General features: G+C 39.2%; 1 protein-coding gene across 4 annotated transcripts in view; it reads left to right on the forward strand.

Annotated features, from left to right (window-relative positions):
- Positions 1-22177, forward strand: part of DUSP22 (dual specificity phosphatase 22) — a 57892-nt gene that overhangs the window by 19906 nt on the left and 15809 nt on the right. For 2 of the 4 annotated variants that reach the window (XM_073332180.1, XM_073332181.1), the window contains 2 exons: positions 21-103; positions 16499-16548. In XM_073332180.1, coding sequence (XP_073188281.1) covers positions 21-103; positions 16499-16548 — 133 coding nt within the window. The remainder of the gene's footprint in view (positions 1-20; positions 104-16498; positions 16549-22177) is intronic. The other 2 variants (XM_073332183.1, XM_073332184.1) reach the window with 1 other exon arrangement.

The raw sequence follows: 22177 nt of genomic DNA on the forward strand, positions 1-22177 counted from the left end.
TTTTTTTACCCCCACTACAGATGCTCGAGATGCGGAGCAACTGAGCAAGAATAATGTTACACACATTCTGTCAATCCATGACGGTGCTAGGCCTATGCTTGAGGTAAGGGGGAATCCATCTCGTTAACGAGAGGGGGAATCCATCTCGTTAACCTGAACATGAAATAATGGCCTGTCAACCTTCATTTAATTTGATCCTTATTACAATTGTTTGACACAATTTTCCGTATTTTCTCTTGGAAACATTTGGCAGTCACAGTTTTGTGAGTCAGTCACAGTTTTCATCACTGGTATTGTTACAACAGGCAATCCCAGCTGTCAAAGGAGGATTCAGTTACGGTGTTTTATCGATTGACATTCTGTTTTATCAGAGAGACAAGGTGGGGGAGGTAGTATCTTTTATTGGACCAACTTCTATTGGTGAGAGTGCATGTTCTTCGCCCAGTAGCAGAGATTACTAAATATTCTGTGTTGATTTCTAGGATGTTAAAACCCATTTAAAAATATCCCTTTACCATAACATGCCCCTTGCTAACACTGCACGGCAAATTATTTGTGCAAGAGGCTTCAAATCCTTTTCTACCTAAAATGTAATTATCCAGGCTTGACAAAAAAAAATGCCATAGCCTAGTAGCCTGGAGGGAATACACCTGTGCTGCTACACCCCAAAAAACCACTCATTCAATTTACGTGGGCAGATATTTGCCCCCTCTGCAAATTAATCCATTCCTTCCCCCATTTTATTTTACTTATTGTGAACGCATTCACAATATAGAAGATGACTGCTGGTGCTGCTGCCGCTACTGCTCTCCTTCTGAGCCTATATGGCTTTTTTTTGTTTGTTTCCTAATGCCTCCACCAATCAGAGGGCTTCTGCTTCTAGTGCCATTTCCCCTCCAGTAAAAAAACAACAACAATGGATTTAGGGGGAGGGATAGCTCAGTGGTTTGAGCATTGGCCTGCTAAGCCCACGGTTGTGAGTTCAATTCTTGAGGGGGCCATTTAGGGATCTAGGGCAAAAATTGGGGATTGGTCCTGCTTTGAGCAGGGGTTTGGACTAGATGACCTCCTGAGGTCCCTTCCAACCCTGAGATTCTATGAATTGATTCTAGCCACTCCTGTAAAATTTCCATTTGACCTGGCAAGCCAGTGAATAGGTTGGGTGTATTTAAAAAAAAAAAAAAAAAAATTCCTACCTGGGGAAAGTAGGGTTGCCAATTTTGGTTGGATGTATTCCTGGAGGCTTCATCACATAATCTTTTAATTAAAAATTAATCTTTAAGTCCTGGAGACTCCAGGACAATCCTGGAGGGCTGGCATCCCTAGGGGAAAGGCAGTTAAAGGTGAACTGGAATTTGAAGATTGTCTTTGGGCTCAGTACTGTGGATCAGCAAAACTAAACCTGCTCACTTTTCGTTGAGTGTGTGTTTGACTTATTAAGGTGTACCTACTGTATGGTCTAAAAACACATTGAATTTCAAGACTGCTGTTAACTGGAGTGATATACAGATGCACTCACTAAGGAAGATGTAATCACACTTTTATGTCTGTGCTGCATGTGTTTCCTCTGGGGTGTTGTCCTCTAAAATAAACAGAAGCTTGCATCTGTCTTGTCATGATTTTCTAGTCAAGGTAGGGGAACTACTCGATGCAGAATCCAGGTGCAGTCACAGTATTCAGTCTACAACCTCCTCTCATGTGGAAAACCAGTGTTACAATTTGTCCACAGTTCTTTAAGTAGAAGGAAGATTGCAAGTTCCTTTTGTTTTTCAGCAAAATTATTCTTAATTACATTCTAATTCATGGTTTTAATCCGGTATTCACTTGCAACTAAGTACTTACTGATGAACGAAGGTTTAGAAAATCTTGTTACAGCACTTCATTAGTTCTATTTAGGTATGATTACTTGTCAGGTTGTAATTAAGATATGTGGAAAACAATGTGTTGGTACTTTGCAGGTTGTCTTGCTCTTGGAGCATTGAAAAATAATGTTTAGGGTTTAGGCTTTCTATAAATTCTATTTGCTTTTAAAAGATTAGTAGCTTTGGCTTTTTCTCTTGCCCACTGAAGTCAACGCAAAGCTCCTATTGACTTCAATGGCACAGCGTTAAGTACCCAGTTCTGTAGCTGCTCTGTCAGTGGAAATTTCGCTGAAATCATTTTGAGATTAATACAGGGAATGACACTAAAATCAGACCCTTAGTAAACTTTCCTGTTTACATAGATACCGTAGTCATGCCTAAAAATCAAGATGGTAGTTGAATTGAACATTTGCCAAAGTGTGTGGGGTTTCTTTTGTTTGTTTTTTAATTTCCTATCCTAAGTTTAAGAAATATTACAACTATAGTACATTAAAGTGATGGCTGTATTCAGTTAGCTGATGATCAGTACTATGAAGTCACATTCATTTTCACATAATGTGTTAAGTTCTTTTTATTGACCAGAGAAATTGTGTTCATTCTAGTGAATCATGCTTAAAGGGTCACTGTCACATAGGTTAGCTCTCAAAAATTCTTGCAAAACCTACTACCACCAGGTGTTACTTTTTTTTTTTTTTGTAATTTCAATAATAGTGTTTTGTTTTGATGTAATAATAATTCTTCTGTTCAATTTGAATATGCAACACGGTAGCATCTTGCTATTACATGAGAACCAGAAAATGGAATTGATCCATCTAATTTCATTGTCCACGTTGAGTCAAGAATAAAAAGCAAACAGCCATCATAAACAATGAATAGTATATTTGGTGTATATTCTAAAATCTAATTTTAAAAATCTGTTGATGCCGATGAGGACATTTTTAAAAATTATTTTTGACCTGAGAATGATTGTGTATTTGAACCAAATACCTTCTTAACTTACTTTTTCCTGTTCTGTTCCTTGTTTTCTGCACTATTAGGAAGTATGAAATGTCTGTTGCCCCTCCCCCCCCCCAGCTTGCCACATCAGGAGAAAATGATTGCCTGGTTGGGGTTCATATAAAAATGCTTTAAGTTTTTTCAGGAGAAGTAATTGAGAAACCAATAACTTTTCAGTGGGTTTTGCTTTCAGAAGCCCTTTCTGGTAAAGTTCAACTCTATAAATCCTCTGAGTTTGCTATTTATAGTTAGCTAATTAACAAAGATTAGGCTCAGGAAGCTATTGCTTGCTTTCAGAATGGAATATCTGCAGACAAAATGTTTTTAAAGTAAATAAAGTCTTGTATTCTACTTGTGGTACAATAAAGGCTGAAAACAGCTTTTTAAAGGATTGTTTTTACTTTTTGTAGGGAAGGGTATGGCATATTATAGGTATGTGGTGAAGCTTGACATGACTTAAATTGGAAAAAAATTAACAGAACATGAATTGAGCAATCTGTCACTGTTGTGTGCTTAGTTCTTTTGCTCTCTATGTAACACTATTTTAATGTAAACTAGCGTTATCTTTTTAAAAATAGAGCCTGTAATTAATTTGTTTATGAAGCCCCAATATTGAAGCAATCTAAATGCTGAACACAGTCTTCATACAGATATCCTAACAATGCATACAGCCATTTGTAATTTAAAAAGACATGCCTAAAAGTTTGTCAGGAAAAAACGGATGAAGTGATTGTGAACACACTAGGGACTACAAAATATGATCATGAACTACTTCAAATGAGTGCCCCCAATAAACAGGGACACGTGGGCCACCATTCTCTATCTACCAGCATCATTTCTGTTTTTGCCTGGGCAAGGAGTAGGTATCTCTGACGTGTTAGTTCCTCCATATAATCCAAGCATTCTTCCAGAGCAGAGGCTGAACTTGCCTGACCACAGATGATTGTTCATAGATCTGTATGTCACATAAAATCCTAGCATAGAAGATGCTCAGATTCCAGGCCATCACCTCACCAATTTGCTGCTTGGATGCTTCAAATTCCAGATATAAACTCCAGTGCTCTCTGGGCATGAGAAATAACAAGGAATCGGTGAGCTGGGAGCCTCCTCTAAAAGATAATATCGGTCAGTGATCTGACAGATTCCATGGCATGAAGGGAATGTCAGCTATGCCTTAGCATCAGCGCCTCTGATGCAACAAGCAATAGGCTCTGGTGGTGACACAGGTTTGGAATAGACCAAGATCAACATGCACAGCTTGATGGGCAGACCTGACCCAGGGGTGTGATCAAAATATCTGATCTTCAGACAAAACCCAGAGGCGAGAACAAGCATGTAACCAGCCCTGCACACCCAAAAAGTCCGTGGCTTCCAGGAATATCCAAGCCATTAGAGTTGTTGTCCACATGCACTCTGAAACCTCTGAAGACAAGAATCTACAAGGGCTCTCAGCAATGCCAACACATGATCCTTAAAGCTGATTTTTACAGGTTTCATTTCTGTTGCTGTGGGCTGACGGGAGATAACTTATCACAAAGGACCCGACACACAGCCCCCTGAAGTCTCTTCATTGACTCCTGTGGGCTTTGAATCTGTCCCAAGGCAGGTACAATACTGGCAGCAGGAATACGAGCTTTCCCCATATTGTTTCATGGTGGAAGTTTTTTTGTTTTGATTTTATTCTTGTGTTGCATTCATTGAGGTGCTCAGAGCCTGCAGTGAGGAGCACAACATAAATACTGAGAGAGTGCATTTGAGTGCTTTCTATTTTAGCAAATGTCACCCAACTCTGCTTTGGAGCAGGGCTTAAGTAAGTTACTATTAGCCTGTCTTCAAGCATTAGCTTAGCTTAACAAAAAGAAGGTTTAAAGAGTGATTTGATCACGGTCTATAAGGACTTGCCTGGGGAACAGAAATTTGATAGAGGGCTCGTCAGTGTATCCGACAAAGGTATATAACAAGATCCAATGTGTGGAAGTTGAAGCTATGCAAATTCAAACCTAGAAAGAAGATGCATATTTTTCACAGACAGGGTAATTGACCATTGGAACAACTTATCAAGGTTTGTGGTGGATTTTCCATTACTGGCAATTGTAAAGTCAAGGCTGGATTTTCTCTAGAAGATGTGTGCAAGAGAAGTAGCCATATGTCCATCAAGAACTGGATTGACACTATGAACTCTTCTTATAGAATTCAACAAATGTTTGTCAGTTACTAGTACATTATTTTTGCTGTTAAGCTAGACCAGAGTTGAAACAGTAAGTGTATGATTCCTATTCCCCCGTCTCCTGGGGTTATCTGGTCTCCTGACATTTAATTTACAATATTCTGTCATTTGCAGACTGGCCTCAGTACAGAACTTGCTGTGATGGAACACTGTTGTATAGCAGATTTGTAGGGGGGATTTGATGACAGCCTTCAACTACCTGAAGGGGGGTTCCAAAGAGGATGGAGCTTGGCTGTTCTCGGTGGCAGATGACAGAACAAGGAGCAGTGGTCTCAAGTTGCAGTGGGGGAGGTTTAGGTTGGATATTAGGAAAAACTATTCCACTAGGAGGGTGGTGAAGCACTGGAATGGAATACCTAGGGAGGTGGTGGACTCTTCATCCTTAGAGGTTTTTAAGGCCTAACTTGACAAAGCCCTGGCTGGGATGATTTAGTTGGGGTTGGTTCTGCTTTGAGCAGGGGGTTGGACTAGATCTCCTGACGTCTCTTCCAACCCTAATCTTCTATGATTTGATGATTCTATGACATAATTAAGACATTTTCGTTTTGAGACTCATGCTTCTGAAAAAATGAAGAGTAGCATGACCTTAGAGGCATTTTAATGTTCCCATTAGAGTAGCCTGTAGTGCTGTTTTCTGTCACAGAACGCTTGGATCTTCACCATTCCGTTTACAGTGAGTCACATTTGAAGCTGGCCCTTGTGTAGGTTTTGTGCTTTGTGCACGTGTGTGATTTTTTTTCTTGCTTTCTGTTTCTAAAAGAATTGATTTTTCTTTTTCATGGGTATTAGAAGAGAAAGGGATATATAGTTGCAATTGTTAATCTGAAACCATCCAGGTGAGGCTAAAGTAGTTGAGTTATATTTAAATCCCACCAAACTAGACAAGCTTTTGGGTTTTTTAAGATCACACCGCTCCCTTTACATTGTAGGCAGTTGTAATACATGTCTATAGCCCATCCACACACCGGTGCAGTCTTTGGTCTATAAGAGATATCTAGCCTATGTGGGGATACAAGTCTGTATAAGTGGTCCATCAGTAAGGTAGTCCTGTCATTGGAGCTTCTGTGGTTTGATGATCAGTTTCTTTCTAGGGCAAATATAGGGATTTGAAAGCAGCATACATAGTTGTTTAGAGCATAAAATAGCTGTGATTGCTGCTTAGGAAACACTCTATGGTGCATGCCAATGAAATATCATAATCTTCCTCCACTAGCTCTTCTATAATGTAAATTTTTGTAGTGTGGTTTTTTCATTCTTTATAGTTAACCAGAGCACCTGCAGGAAGCAGAGTTATTTGTTCTTTTAAAAAAAAATTCAGATCCCATTCACTATGCCAAGATAGATCTTGTGCACAATATTTCCAGAATAGTGCTATGTATACCTCCCCTCCCCCATACTAATAGCGATGTAAAATAAGCTATGGCTTGTATGCTCTGTAGAAAGGGAAAAAACAAAAAACCTCGAGACAATTTAATGCAGTTATCTATTTTGGTCGATTTTATTAGCTTTTCTTGTGCTCCTGTCGTCACATATCTTGAATGAACTGTAGCTTTAAGACTGAAGTTTCAAGGGACCCTTGTAAAGAATTTAGATCCCAAATTTGATCTTCCATACAGTCACTCAGAAACTGACGGGGGGGAGGCAAGAAGGAATATTTCTGAGAGCCATGAAAACAATCCTTCAAGCTCCTTGAGTTTGCAGAAGTAGTCAATGCATGGCTTATTTTCAGTTCTGCTAGCATAAATGATGCTAGTTCATCTAGTGGCAAGAGGTTGACAGCATGTTAATTTGGACTCCAGGATTTAAAATAATAGTTCTCCAACAAAGTGTGTGCCAAATTCTTTGAGGCCTGCAGTTAAGAGCTGATTTAGAGTAAAGCCCACATACTTTTTGAAGGGATTCTTAAAAAATGGAAATTCAGCCCAATTAAAGCTAATAGAAAGGAACCCGAATCATGGCAGGTAAAATATAAGGTGAGTTTAAGAGGAACAAGTGAATGGTTGAGTATAGAGGCAAATATATACTTAGAGTATCTTGTTTTTATATTCAAATCAGTAAGTGTGAGAGAATGAGGGGAAGTAAAAGAATGAGGACGTTGCAGAGAAGCTAAATGATTTCTTTGCGTCAGTTTTTCACCACAGACGATGTTGCGGACATACCTGTTCTTTTCAGGCACTCTTAGGGATGGAGAAGTCAAAAGAGGATGTGCTGGAACAAGCTGAAAAATAACAAGTTCCTTGGACTGGATGGAAGATCTAGGAGTTCTGAGGAAACTTAACAAAAGTGGCTGATCTGCTAGCAAAAGCCATGCAATCTCTCTACTATCAGCTATTATCCTGGAAGAGAGATGTCAGTTTGATACTTATTAGAGACCTGGTAATCATAATATATCCTTATGGGCCTACACTTAGATTTGCTATTTGTGGAAATTTCTTAAATTTCTGTGTATGGCCAAACATTTCAGATATCAAACTTAAAGTGGGCTGTACATTTTGCAGCTTCTGGGTTCAAAAAAGTTCCAGATGAGCAGAGGAACTAGCTAGTTTCTTGGCATAGAGCAGATCAGCTGCTTCAACACAGTCTTTGGCTGATATTCCTGCTGCTGCCTAAGATATCAGCTCTTGGTGCCTAAGAATGTTATTTGGGGCATGCTCAGCATAGGGTTTCCACTGAAATATTAAATGGTGATAGCCACACCATGTTTCAGTTTTCTAATACCATGTTCCATGTCCTGAAAGCTTCCTCCACTACCTTTAACTTTAGTTTTGAAATGGACTCTTCCCCCCCCCTCTTTGATGCACTTTAAGAGATTTCCAAAATTCTGGGGGAAAACCCTGGGTTAAGATGAAAGAAGCAATTTCCATCTCCCTAATTGGTAGAACTACAGGTGCAGAAGATAACTAACCTTCAGTATTCTCTCTTTAGCTCTGTAATCTCAAGGGAATATCCACACTCAGAAACCAGCCCATAAGTCTTTGGTTTGGACTAGAAGTGCATCATTGCTCTGACACATGATGGCTAAATTGGTTTCCTAATGTTGCCCTATCAATCCATGCATTTTTTGAGTTCAGGCTAAATCTGGACTCATGCTGCTCATTATGTGTAAACCTCCAGACCTTTTAAAAAAATACAGCTTCTGTACTGTATATCATGGAGCAGTTCTTGAGATGCAAGAAGCTATTTGTAAGTAAAAATTGCTTCTTGAGGAACCGATGAGGAGAATAAATGGATCCTTTAGTAGTGATTGTGTAGCACATTCTGTACACTGGCTCTGCAATCTTTTTGTATGTAGGCCAGTCTTAGGGGACTCTTAATGAGTGCGTTCTGCTGGCCAGATAGCATACAACAAAATGCAATTTCCAAGTCATTAACATGCTACCAGAGTGAAAATTAGTTCTTCCAGTTGTTAAATAATTAAAGTCAGATTTAAACTGTTCTGTTTGGGTCTCTTCCAATAGGCTCCTACCTCAACTAGTGTCACAAATTGTTATTCTTCAACAGTCTGGTCACAATCAAGAGGAAGCTCAGAAGTGCCCATTTTAAATAAATATAATTTTCATATACATTTCACTGCTTATTCATGATTAGAAGAATTTCCCCACGAGAGGTTTCAAAAGATTGTGCTGAGCAAAATAGCTACCATTTTTCTTTCAGCTGTAGTGGTGCGAGAAGACTCCTTTATTTAAAGTACAGTTCTTCTGACTTTGGCTGAGTTCATGAGGAGTTGGGAACTCTGACCTAATTTCTCAAAAGTGACTAGTGATTTTGTATGTCCACAATGAGACACCTGAAAGAGGCCTGAATTCCAGGAAGTGCTGAGCACTTACCCTCTTGATGTTGGTTCCTTGTAGTGTCTCAAGTTAGACACTCAACATTAGTCATCTTTGGTGGAGACTGCTGTGGCGATATACTGACTCGGTTCATTCTTTGGTTTCCCTAGTTATTCCACCTTCCAGGAGAACTCCAGCCTTTGTTGGGTAGCACTAACATCTGGTGGAAGGGTGGTTCTAGAATCTTTCCACTATTGAGGCACCTCTACTAGGGGTTAGGTTGTTGAAAGTACGGGTCAGTATTGACCCATTGATTGGATATTGATTGGTATGGGTCAGTATTGACCCATACCACATTCACTGGAACACAATAAGCCCTTCTACTTCCATCTAGGAAAAGATGTGGAAAGTGTTAATTTTCATTTCTAAAAATAGATGTAGCTGTTTCTGATCTTAATGATTTTTTTAAAAAATCTGAAAATACTTCATAAGATTGCTGTAAGATCCTTATGTAATCAAGTGCTGTGAATATAAAAAGGCTACTGTATTATTAAAAATAAATAAATATTACAGGACCGTCCCAGCTTCAGTAGTTCAGATTCCCCATAAGTCTATTTCATTTATTTATGATGCCCTCAAAAGCAAACATGAAATAACTCTACAATGTGGTCGATTAATGGTTATTGCTGAAATATAAATGTTTTCTATGAGTCATTAATAAAATCAACAGCATTTGTAACTGCTCCAGAAAGTAACTGAAAGGACAAACAACGGTTGACTGGTTTTCAGTTAGATGGTTCTGTAGCTGTACTGGACAAAACTCTTGGTAACCTCTTGCTGGTTTGCCTTGAGGAAACCTTATCTGCTGGCTGTTTCCCACTTTAGCTTTTTTGCTGAAATGCCCCTAAACAAAAATAAGTACTCCCATCCTCATCTGTTGATGTGACAAGTCAGATTAACACATGGCTTTTGACTAACCTGAAAGAACTTGCCAGGTGCTAGAGGTTTCCTATTTGCATCTGGGTTCACAAATTTAAGCTGAGGGGTTTTGGTTGTTTTTTTTAAAAAAAAGAATTTCTTGGAAGTCGTTGATGGTATCTTTACATAAATTTAAATACCGAGAAGTTTAATGCCAAAAATGTAACATTTATCTTTTAAAAAATAATGATTTTAGAATAGAAATTGTGGTGGTGGTTTTGGACAACTCAGGGTTCGTATTTCTCTTCCCCCCCACTCTCTTCCCCCCACCACTGATTGACTAGAAATGGAGATGTTAAAGTTACAAAACTGAGAACTCTCAAAGGGGATAGAGCATTGAAGTCAAACTCTATCTTAAGTGTTACTTTGCATTATGAGTCTGTTTTTTAAGTTCTATAACTCTCTTCTCCCTCCCCCCACATAGTGTTGCTAGATTACTCAAAAACATTAAAGCAAAAACACCCAAATACTTTATTAGATTTTTTTATACTTCTGAATACACCATACAATACTATTTATTTATAGTTTTAAGTTAATCAGGCATCATTCTTGGTGAATTCAGAATGTGTCTTTGATTATAACAAACTATCCTATGTTTGTAACCTGAAGAAATAACAAGACGTATCTGTTTTGTCATGCTTCTATTAGCTTATTCTTGCTGGAGATTCTTGGTATTGCTTTTGTCAAGATGAAATCTGCAATGTGCTGTTTGGATTTCCCATTCTCACATACAAACCTACTATCTCAAGTGCACCAGATGTGGTTGCATCATTTTGCTGCTGCAAAGTCTTGTTCTGCATAGGAAAGTTCAAATTGTTTAAGTTTGGTTGATAAAATTAAGCTAGGAAAGTAACATCCACTTTATTTTTTTCATTTCAAATTAGCCACAGATAAGTAGAATAGGAAAAAATTGAACTAGGTCATAAAAGATACTCATTGTTTTTCCTGTACTTTTTTTCTTGTGTGTTATATAAAATATTGAATATAATCCAAAAATGTAAGACTTTATATTAAAAAAAAAAAGCTAATAAAATCTCTCACACACACACAATGTTATGGTTTCATTGAAGATTCCAAACATTAAACAAGTGTGCAGTGTTCAGAACTTAATAGGTAATGACACCTAAAATAATTAGAAGTTATAACATATTTGCTGTTCAGTTGATAGGTTTTTATTAGCTCTCAGTGTAAACCCTGGCTATATAAAATATATTTAAATTTTGTTTCTCATTTTTGAAAACTTGAGAGAGATAGTGTAATGATTTGGCTTTATTTTACGATGTATGGCGAAATGGTGCAAGCATGGTATTGTTTCACAAATAACAGTGAATTTTAGAAATTTTACTTAACTCTCGCTTGTTTCAGCTTTGACGATCTTGAAATCAGAATACTTGTTCTGGTTTTGTTAGCTCTCACTGTATCGGTTTAACTGTAGCCTTTAGTTTCAGGGCCTAAGAGACAAAATTCTAGTTTTGGTGGTTACTCTGTCTGCTGAAATAGAAAACTAAAAGATCATTTTATTTTCAGTATATTAGCTCTCCAGTCTATCACGTATCATTAACTGCACTGGAAAAAAAGTGCGTGACCTCAATTGCTTCTGGCATCATACGAAAACTAGCTAATATCAATAACCTTAGAAAACATCTTAAAAAATGAATGTAGGTGTATGGGTGGGGGTGGGATGATAAGGATTTAGAAGCAACAGTTGGAGCATAGCATTGAATTAAGTGGTCATGAGAGAGGCACTATGATGTAGTTGGTTATTCAGCTTATGTATAGGTCTAGGAAGCTTGTACGAACACTTGAACTTGTGTGGTGAACTGCTGAGGGTTTGTTTTTTTTCCCTCAGTTGGAGCATAGAATTCGGTTTGCTTTACAGCAATGTGTCATTTTTCATAACTCTGAGAAAATATTTAATTTTTTTTATGAAAAAGCTGGTTTGGTTTAATCCAGGGAAGGGTCTGTTTGGAGGGAGAAAGAGGAAAAAATGTTGGCATGCAAGATATCGGTTGAAGGAATATTTCAATGTGAATATACCAACTGCAGCAGTAAGTAAGTAATGTGGATTCGTTCCTTCACGTTGGATTTATAATAATTGCTTTGTCATCAGCTCTTGTAATAAGGTTTTATCTCTGACCTAAAAAAAATCCCATTTTTGAGAAGGGCAAATATTCTATGAAATCAACAAATGTAATGAGTGGAACTGGTCTGCTGGAACCTAAATCCAGTTTTTTCACTGAAAAATCCATCTTCTATTCTACCAGATGACAAAATGCAAGTTTCCTTTTGAAAGAAATACTGAGTTATACACATACACTTAATGTTTAGTTTGCCTGTCCCATCTTTGTTAATATTATTAATTTAAATCACATAGTAGGGTTTATTCTTGACATTTTCTAGCAATATTATAGCTTCCTGAATAAATCTGAGGCCCATTGAGGCATTGGAAGTCTTCCCATTGACTTCAGCAATCTTATGACCAGGCACAGACTCCTTGTTGTCATGATGAGCACATACCCAAGCAAGGAAGCAGACACCTCAGTGATGTTTTTGCTTCCTCCTTTGACTTGGTCTTTGTTGACGATTCTAAGATTGCAAACGCTACTAACTACTGAAATTGTGAAGTTTATGGCATATTTGCACACTAATGAACAAGCTATGAGCATCTGAAAATCTTAGTCTACTAGTCAGTATTTACTTGTTACGTTGACACAAACTGTTCTGCTTTGTTTAGAGTCCCTTTGGGACAATTCTTAGATGTTATATGCATTGTACGTGCACAGGAAAGACTGTGATGTCTCTGGGGCATAACTGCACAAGAACACTACGATGTTGGGTGGTTTTTTTTTAATTATCACATAGACAAGAGGGCTCAGAAATTAAATAACTTCCTGTTACCAATATCCTTTTTTTTTTTTTTTTTTTTTTTTAAAGTGCACTAAGTTTGTAAATATATCAAAATTGCCTGAAGAAAAGCGAATTCAGCATGGCAAGTCTTGTTATCAACAGTAACACATAAATTATCTCTATTGGACAGTGGCCGAAGTGTTTCATTTACAAACAACTGCCCAGTATCAACCAGTATAGTCCCTCTATTTAATTCATGCAATTAAAATTAACGCTTTTGATTCTAAGACTCTTTTTTTTTTTTAAACTATCTAGGATCAAAATCTGATTATGGGGTGGGATTTTAAAAAGTTGGTCGGTGCTGTTCTAACTGTGCTCCAGTTGAAGTCATTGGGAGTTTTACTGTTGATTTCAGTGGGACAGAGAGAGGCCATTTTTGAGATTCTACCCATAATTTTCATTTTCCTGTTGGAGGAGGGGGGATTTCCTGGGAGGCCTGGGAGGGGAGTTCATTGGAAGGCGCTGCTAAAACGCTCCAAGGTGGCACGCATTGGTAAAGCACAGAATTCCAGAACCTTTGTGTTGAATGGCCCTGTTAATCTGACCCTGAGAGGTGATGAGCACCTCCCATTGAGTGTAACTCCCGTTGGCTTTATTGGGTTGTACCTCCCAGGATCAGGCCTTGGAGGAGCTATTTTGCACAATATGTGGTCTCTTGTAGGCTAGTTTCATGCTTGCATGTGGTTCTGTGGTAGCTGTGAATTCACGTCACTCTTGGCATCACGCAGAATGGGAATCAGCCATCTGTGACAGAAAAGAACACTGTGTGCTCTAAAACTGACAGTACTTCTTCTTTTTAAAGTGAACATTTTCTGAAAGCCCCTCTTAGTTCAGCTATTGGAAGCATTCAGCATGTGTGGTAACTGTTGAAATCAGTGGGACTATTTAAATGAGTATGGGATGCAGGATTGGGACCTTTAATTGCATGATACAATGCTGGCCTCAATGTGTTTTCTCTCTCTCCCCTTCCCCACCTTCTTTTCATTCCCATGTTCTGCCTTGTTGAAGGGTAGCTAATGAGTACTGGGCTCCTGGTACTGAATTGTCCAAAGGAGAAAAGAGCATTTAATATGACCTGAAAACGTAAATTGCCAAGCTTCAGCAAATGTAGCGCCTAATGCTATAAAATTGACTCATCTGAGCAGTCCTCTTAAGTTCAAAGCTAAAGCTTCATGGTGAATACCACTGTGTAAGGAGGTAATGATACCAGCTCTATATTGTAGCATTGTCTAGTCTAGAGAAATCAATCCATGATATTAGCAATCTATTGTTTTATATGCACATTGTTCTACCGCCAGTTGAGTGCATCTCCGCTAGCCATCTTGACTCTGTAAGGTTTATTATCCTTGCATCCACACTAGGGCTGCTTTGCCCTGATTCAAGTGGGGGTGGCTGCCATGTTCGACAGTTTTCATTTTTTGACAGATGTCAGAGATGCCATTTAGCTGGCAAGCTTCCATTGTTCACCAGCTGAATCTCTTCTCTTCCCCACCCCCAGCCATGTTTTGTCATGCCCACACAACTCTCCCCACATTACCTTCCAGAAATATTACCAGCTCCCACTCTGCAGAGGCTTAGCTGAGATTATGCTCGCTTTCACTGTAAACCCCTCTTCAAATGTTCCCCTCTCCCTAAGTCATGATTTCCCCCAGCTATGCCTTCCACACTTCCAATAATCCCCACGCTCTGTCTGTGCCACTTATTCAGTGAACCATTGACAGTTCACCAGTATACTCTGTGACACACTTCAGGTGGAAATAAGTTGACAATCCACAGGTGGATTAAAGGGCTAGGAAGAGGTTGGAAAGCGGTAGTGGAATGGCTGTGAAGAATGCATTGGCTTGCTCTGACATACCACCTCTGGCTCTTCAGATTGAGAACATAACGGTTGCACAATCAGAGGTTTGTTGGCTCAGGTGTGGAGTAGCCAGAGGTGGGGTTGGAGATCATGGCCTGGGAAGAGGTTTATATTTGAGGAGGTCATAATGAGCCTGATCACTATCTGAGATCCTGGAGATGTCCTAAAGAGGGAAGTAACTAGGTATATTTAAAACTAGTGTGTTTAGTATGGAGTACTAACTTCTTTTGTCATCGCTCTTTTTGTTACTTATCTATTACTTTGGACAATAAAGTGACAAGCTCATTTTTTAAACTTGTTTCTGTGGCCCTTTGTAAAACACTCCTGAAAAGGCATTGCCTACTTGACTTTTCAGATCAGAGTTCTTCTAAGAATATATATTGCGGTTCCTTATTTCAGTACATAATTCATTACACTAATAGCTGACTAATAAAGTGAGGACTTCTTATTGGAAGATACGCCTGAGTTTTAAAGTCCTCGCTTTCAAAAAAATAACCGATTTTCTCTTCCAAAATGCCCTCCTTTTTGTTTGTGTTGCTAAATACATAAGGGAAAAACTGAATGTGGCATTCTGCATGAGAAATAGTTTTTCACAAATTTCATTTTCAGCATTCTTTTTGACAAGTCAGAACGGTATAAGATGTGACTAGTTTCCAATGAAACATAACAAGAATAATAGTTTAAGATGATGAATATAACAAGTTTTACACCTTTCTAATAAAGATGCTGCCATTTAAAAAATTCACTTAAGGATCTTTGGAGTAAACATGACTAAGCTGTCTGTTTCTTAGCGACAAAACATTTGTGAAAACAACTTTTTAAGTCTGTACGCAATGGTGTTGTAACCACATTGGTCCCAGAATATTAGAGCAGTGGTTCTCAAATTTTGTACTGGTGACCCCTTTCACATAGCAAGCCTCTGAGTGCGACCCCCACTTAAAAATTAAAAACACTTTTTAAAAAATATTTAACACCATTATAAATGCTGGAGGCAAAGCGGCGTTTAGGGTGGAGGCTGACAGCTCACGACCCCCCATATAATCTTGCGATCCCCTGAGAGTCCAACCCCCAGTTTGAGAACCCCCGTATTAGAGAGACAAGGTGGGTGGGTTCATCACATAAGAATGGTCATAGTAGGTCAGACCAAAGGTCCATCTAGCCCAGTATCCTGTCTTCTGACGGGGGCCAATGCCAGATGCTTCAAAGGAAATTAACAGAACAGGCAATTATCAAGTGATTCAGCCCCTGTCCTCCAGTCCCAGTATCTGGCAATTGGAGGCTTAGGGACCCTCAAGCATGGGGTTGCATTCCTGACCATCTTGGCTAATAGCCGTTGATGGAGCTATCCTCCTTGAACATATCTCATTCTTTTTTGAACCAAGTTATACTTTTGGCCTTCACAGCATCCCTGGCAATGAGTTCCACAGGTTGACTGTGCATAGTGTGAAGTACTTTCTTGTGTTTTGTTTTTAAACCTGCTGCCTAGTAATTTCATTGGGTGACCCTCTGGTTCTTGTGTTATGCGAAGGGGGTAAATAACACTTCCTGATTCACTTCCTCCACACCAGTCATGATTTTATAGACCTCTCTCCTATCTGTCCCTTAGTTGTCTCTCTTTCCAAGCTGAACCATCCCAGCCCATATGGAAGCTTACACAGAGCTGAAGAAGAGCTCTGGGGAAGCTTGTCTCTCTCACCAACAAAAGATATTACCGCACCCACCTTGTCTTTGTTTTCAATCTGGGCAGATGAGGCAAAATCTGCAGTTACTTGCAATACTACACCTCTTTCATAATCAATGGAGCTGCACAACTACTAGAGCAGAATTTGCCCATTGATCTGTGACCATTATGCTTCTGTCCTAATGTCGTGTTCTCATTCCTGTTTACTGCTTTATACAGGGAGTGAAATATCTGTGCATTCCTGCTGCCGATTCACCCTCGCAGAATTTGTAAGTTTGGTTTGTTTTTTTTTTAATTCAGTACGAATGCTTGTTTTGAAATATGTTGAAGGACCTGATTCTGATCTCTGAGCAATTTTACACCAATGTAGGTTTAAATCTGTTGGTTTAGGGGGAATTACTCCTGATTTATATTGAGGTGACAGAAGAATAGCGTCCCCCCACCCCTTTTTTTAAGTGCTTTCCTACTTGGTATGTCTGCTTTGCTACCAACAATATCCAGAGTTGTTACGGCAAAATTTTTGGAAGGGATATTAAACCTTGTGCTTCAGGGCTGGTCTGTGTTGCAAAGTTAGGTCAGTTTAACTAGATTCCTCCAGGACTATGAAAAAATTAAGACCTTGTATGATGTAATTAAGCCAACCTAAGCCCTGGCGTACACTCTGCTAGGTTGATGGAAAAATTGTTCTGTTGACCTAGCAACCACCTCTCTGAGTTGACTTTTAATACAACGATGGAAAAACAGCACCACAGCAGTGCAGCTGCAGCTCTGCAGCTGCGTCACTGTAGCATTTCTGGTAGAGAGAGAGCCTTAGCCGTAGCCAATCTCTACATTTTAGAGACCCGGAGGAGACCTATGTGGGGTGCAGATTATGGCACGTCTTCCTACTGTAGGGTTCTTACACCTTCCTCCAAATCATCTGGTCCTGGCCACTGCTGAAACAGTAAAATGGGTTAGGCCTGATTCAATATGTCAATTCCTATGGTCTTATGCTTCTTGTAATAGGAATGTATCTGTGTGAAGCTGCTTTTTTTAATTAAATTAAATTGTTATTTTATTTAACTATCCACTGTCCATGTAACTGTCCTGAAAGTTAGTTGAGCTGACCCTGGGTTTAACATTCCAAATCTTTGAATTGATGGTATGTAGAAAACCATGATCTTGAAGTAATCAAAACATATTTCATAAGAAGACTTGGATGGCGACCAACTCTGTCTTCTAGTGCTCACTGTTTATGTTGAGGAGAGGTGGGGGGGTTTCAGCCACTTCCTGCTAACTAGTTATGTAGAGAAACAGAAGTAGTTGAAAGGGCCTGGTACCTACGGAAGGAAATGCAGCACTGCTTTTTCTCTCAGATCAGAGCAATATTCCGGCTGATGCTTTCAGTGGATATTTTTAGAGTGTTTTGTTTCTCATACCTTGAAGAGATTCCAACATGACACTTGATGTTTCTTAATTGTTCTTTTCACCCTTTTCAGTGGCATGTTTCTGCAGTTATAAAAATCAATTTAACACAATTTTGTGTAGTAAGAACATAGCCCGTGAGCCTGTTTTTTCCCTGTCAGAGGCACTGAGCACCCTCAAAGGCAACTGTAGTCAATGAGCTGCATGTTCTCAGTGCTTCTCAAAATCAGACCCTGAGTGTATTACTCCCTTAAAAATAATAGTAGCCCATAGGCTATTAAGTGGGAATCCAGGTTAGAGAACAGAATAGGATTTTCAGAACTAAGACGGTGGATATGGAAGCAATTTTTTGCATTGTTCTGAGGGAGGGTTGGAAAAATTGTGGAGTTTCATTTCATTTCCTTTAGGAAGGAAGCAACTTAAGAAACTACAGAGGCCTCATTCGCATTTTTTGGGTAGTCATTAATCGTTTGTCAGTAGTTGGAGATCCACTGGGTAGTTGTAAAAAGAAAAGGAGGACTTGTGGCACCTTAGAGACTAACCAATTTATTTGAGCATAAGCTTTCGTGAGCTACAGCTCACTTCATTAGTCTCTAAGGTGCCACAAGTTCTCCTTTTCTTTTTGCGAATACAGACTAACACGGCTGCTACTCTGAAACCTGTCATTGTACTGGGTAGTTGTGAAAATGTTTGCAAATCTGCCGTCTGTGTTAGAAATCTGGACCACTTTGTGAATAGAAAGAGGACACAATTTCCAGCGAATGTTAATTACACGTGCAATGCAACCAGCCCTAGTCATTGCATGTCAAGGAAATACATTGAAAAGCATTCAAAAGTAATTAGCTTTCTGGCACTGTACCAAGATTCTTAAAGCATTAATAAGATAAGATATTTGCATGAGTATTGTTTCTGTTATGCTGCAAGCATATACGGTTCTTGCTTCGGTATCAGATGGTTGCAAACAAATTTGGTACTTCTGATATTGATACATTTGATCACTTAAAAGAAAACTGGATGAGTAACTGACTTTTCTTCTTTATACGATGGAAAACTTCAAGTATAATGCACAGTGTCTCTAAATACTGATGGTACTTGCTTTTAATATAAAAACTTCATAAGGTCAAAAGAAGCTTGTTTTATTCAGGTCATAAGAATGTAATATGATCTTATCCCAACACTGTTTAAAAGTATAGGGTGTTTATCAGTTTGAGGGGGGGGGCCGCTGTGGAAAGAGAGGATCTGTCCCTTTCTGATTTCTTTGTGTCTCTCCCCTTCTCAGAGAGAGACTGACAGCTGCAGAGGAAAACAATAGCATCGCATATAAAGTGCTTTTACCTAGTGATTGCTGCCGAGTGAAATTGACTAGGATCACATAAGATGCTTGTCTGTATTACTCAGCAGCTGATTTTTCAGGTAAAGTTCTTCTGAGGTGGTGGTACTACTTTTCTGCAGCTGCTGGCATTTGTCGAAGGGGACCGGCTTGATGCATGGTCAGAGTGGATCTTGGGACTGTGGAGTTGCTAACTTAAGTTCACATGAGCTATGTTTTCCTCACGGAAATTTATTTTTCAATAAGTATAATATACATGATGCACTTACAGTAAGCATATTAAGGGCTCTCCTGTTCCTGAGAGAAATCAATTCCCAATAAAATACAACAGTGAAAACAGAATACGCTCATGTTCTTTCAAACTGTGAGAAGATTCAGTTCTACTAGCATTTTCTGCTCCTGCTTAGAATTTGAATTAAGCAATCATTGAGGCCTAGGTCATTTCCTGGGAGTTTAATGTGAGTTTGGCCTCTGCAGTGGGAATTTGGCTTCAGGCCATTAACTTCTGCTGGTCACTGATTTCCCTGACAATGCCCTCTCCTAAGGAACTTTTACTCTAAAATTAATTCTGTAGAAATTAAATATACCCTTCCTCACGCCATCTTATTTCTGTACTGTGTGTTTCTAGGGAATTAATACCCAGTTATGCTAGCCTATTTAGGGTGGCCATATTTCCCAAAGTGAAAACAGGACACCATGGGGTGCTGGCTCAAGCTCCCCACAGCCACTTGCCTGAGGCTGCTGCTGGCGCCCTCCCTCATCCCCCTCCCACAGGACTATCATTAATCACTCAAACCCTGCTTCCCCCCTGCACGGGGCTGTCATCTCTGCTTATGTTCCTCCTCACCACACCCCACTTTTATTTAAAACAAATAAAAATAAAAAAATGGGCATTTGTCCTGTTTGCTCTTGCCAACTGATCAGGGCTAATAAAAGGGACTCTCCTTGCCAAAATGGGATGTATGGTAATCCTGAGCCTATTGGGCTTCATGGTTGCCTTTTGAACTCTTCCTTTTGGCTTAGATTTAATATTACAGCCAGTCTGTCTGATAGTGCTACAGTAGCAAAATGCCAAAGAATCATACAAAAGTTCTAAGTAGTTCTTAGTTCTTGACTATTCCAGGTTGGATTGCTGAAGAGACAATACCACTACATTTCTTTCCCTACTGATGCTTTTTTCAACCCTAATGCATTTCTGAAAGCTCAACTAAACACTGAAGTGTAGAGCTGACATGGAAAATCCCGCATTAATCAGATTACCCTTTTTATTAAAGCATGATTAGAGAGCCCATTCACTGCTTTACTTCGTGTGGGATGTGCCCAGTGATACTATAAAGAAGCTGCAGTTCATAATATTAAGTTGGCAAGAGAAGTGTTAAAGTTGGATGTTGTACAATACATTGTCTTTACACTGAATTGTCAGTCCAGTGCGTAGATGGTTAATCAGGACAGTTGTTTTACTTTTATGTAGCAAATATTGATTTCCTATTTCACTGTTAACCTTGATTATCATGCACATTGTAGGGAGAGTGGTCGCTTTGGATGAGCTATTACCAGCAGGAGAGTGATTTTGTGTGTGTGGTTTTTGGAGGGGGATGGGGGGGTGAGAAAACCTGGATTTGTGCTGGAAATGGCCCACCTTGATTACCATACACATTTTAAAGAGAGTGGTCACTTTGGATGGGCTATTACCAGCAGGAGAGTGAGTTTGTGGGGGGGGGGGGGAGGGTGAGAGAACCTGGATTTGTGCTGGAAATGGCCCAACTTGATGATCACTTTAGATAAGCTATTACCAGCAGGAGAGTGGGGTGGGAGGAGGTATTGTTTCATGGTCTCTGTGTATATAATGTCTTCTGCAGTTTCCACAGTATGCATCCGATGAAATGAGCTGTAGCTCACGAAAGCTCATGTTCAAATAAATTGGTTAGTCTCTAAGGTGCCACAAGTACTCCTTTTCTTTTTATAGAATAATTTGCTATTCAAGGGGTGAACATAAACCAGTACTGGGTTGAGCTGGCAGATTGCTTGAAACAGTAGCTCTAAGAGGTGTGAACTGCCCCATTGATCAGAGTCAGGGCTCCATGATTCCATGAACTGGTAATGAATTCGACAGGCGTGACTGCATTAGGATTTCCCTTCTAACTTTTATGAAACTTGAACAAGACAATCGTGGGTGAACACTACCACACGTCTAAATTTGATGCTGTAACAAGTAAACTAGCTGCATAGTGACTCAGCATACTAAATGTCATATCTGGAAAATGACTAATAAAACTGGACCAAAAGTTCACTATTAGCCATGCTTAATTACTCTCTCTCCCTCCCTCCCCGAGAAAGACATCACCCCTTTACCTTCGATATTTTTTCATCCCAAAGCATGTTCCATAAGAAAGTGAGAAAAACTTGTTAGGTCATTGTAGAAGATGTATTGGTGTTTGGCGCTACTGTGGAAAAACACACCAACGTATTAGAGAGAGACACGGTGGGTGCGGTAATATATTTTATTGGACCAACTTCCCACCTTGTCTGTGTCTCTATCCTGGGATCGACAAGGCTACAACTATACTGCATACATCAACCTGTGTCATTTTTCTAGAGATCTAGGGGCAAAAAGGGGTCGAGTAAAATCCAGATAAAAGCATCACGTTTTTAACTGACCTAAGCAGTTAGATCTTGGAGAAATACTGCTTAACTGTGATACAGTTCTTTTTAAAAAGCCATGCATGCCGCTAATAAAGTCTGTTAGGTTCAGCTGCTGCCTACAGGTTATATCCCTGCAAGCAAACACAAGCACCATATGGTGTCAAAATTAGGGCTGGTCGAAACTTTTTTCAGTGGAAAATAGTTTTCTTGACTGAATGAAAATGTTTGCGCAAAGTATCAACCTTTCTTTCTTTTGTCTGTCTTCAGACAAAAAACTTATGTCTGAAAACCATAGTTTTCAGCTTACATTTTTCAGGTTTTCAGTAACTGAAAACCAGAATATTTCAGCTTTCATCTTTTCAACAAAATGTCAATAATTTATCCAAAGGAAAAAACATTTCCTGACCAGTTCTAGTCAAAATGTTAGAATAGACACACATTTTAAAGTCTGGAATTGCAGAATTCCTCAGGAGATCCTCTTCTGAAAGGGTCATTCATAGAATCCTAGAGATACGTGTAGG

The sequence above is a fragment of the Lepidochelys kempii genome, chromosome 2 (genome assembly GCF_965140265.1).
Source record: "Lepidochelys kempii isolate rLepKem1 chromosome 2, rLepKem1.hap2, whole genome shotgun sequence".
Taxonomy (NCBI): Eukaryota; Metazoa; Chordata; order Testudines; family Cheloniidae; genus Lepidochelys; species Lepidochelys kempii.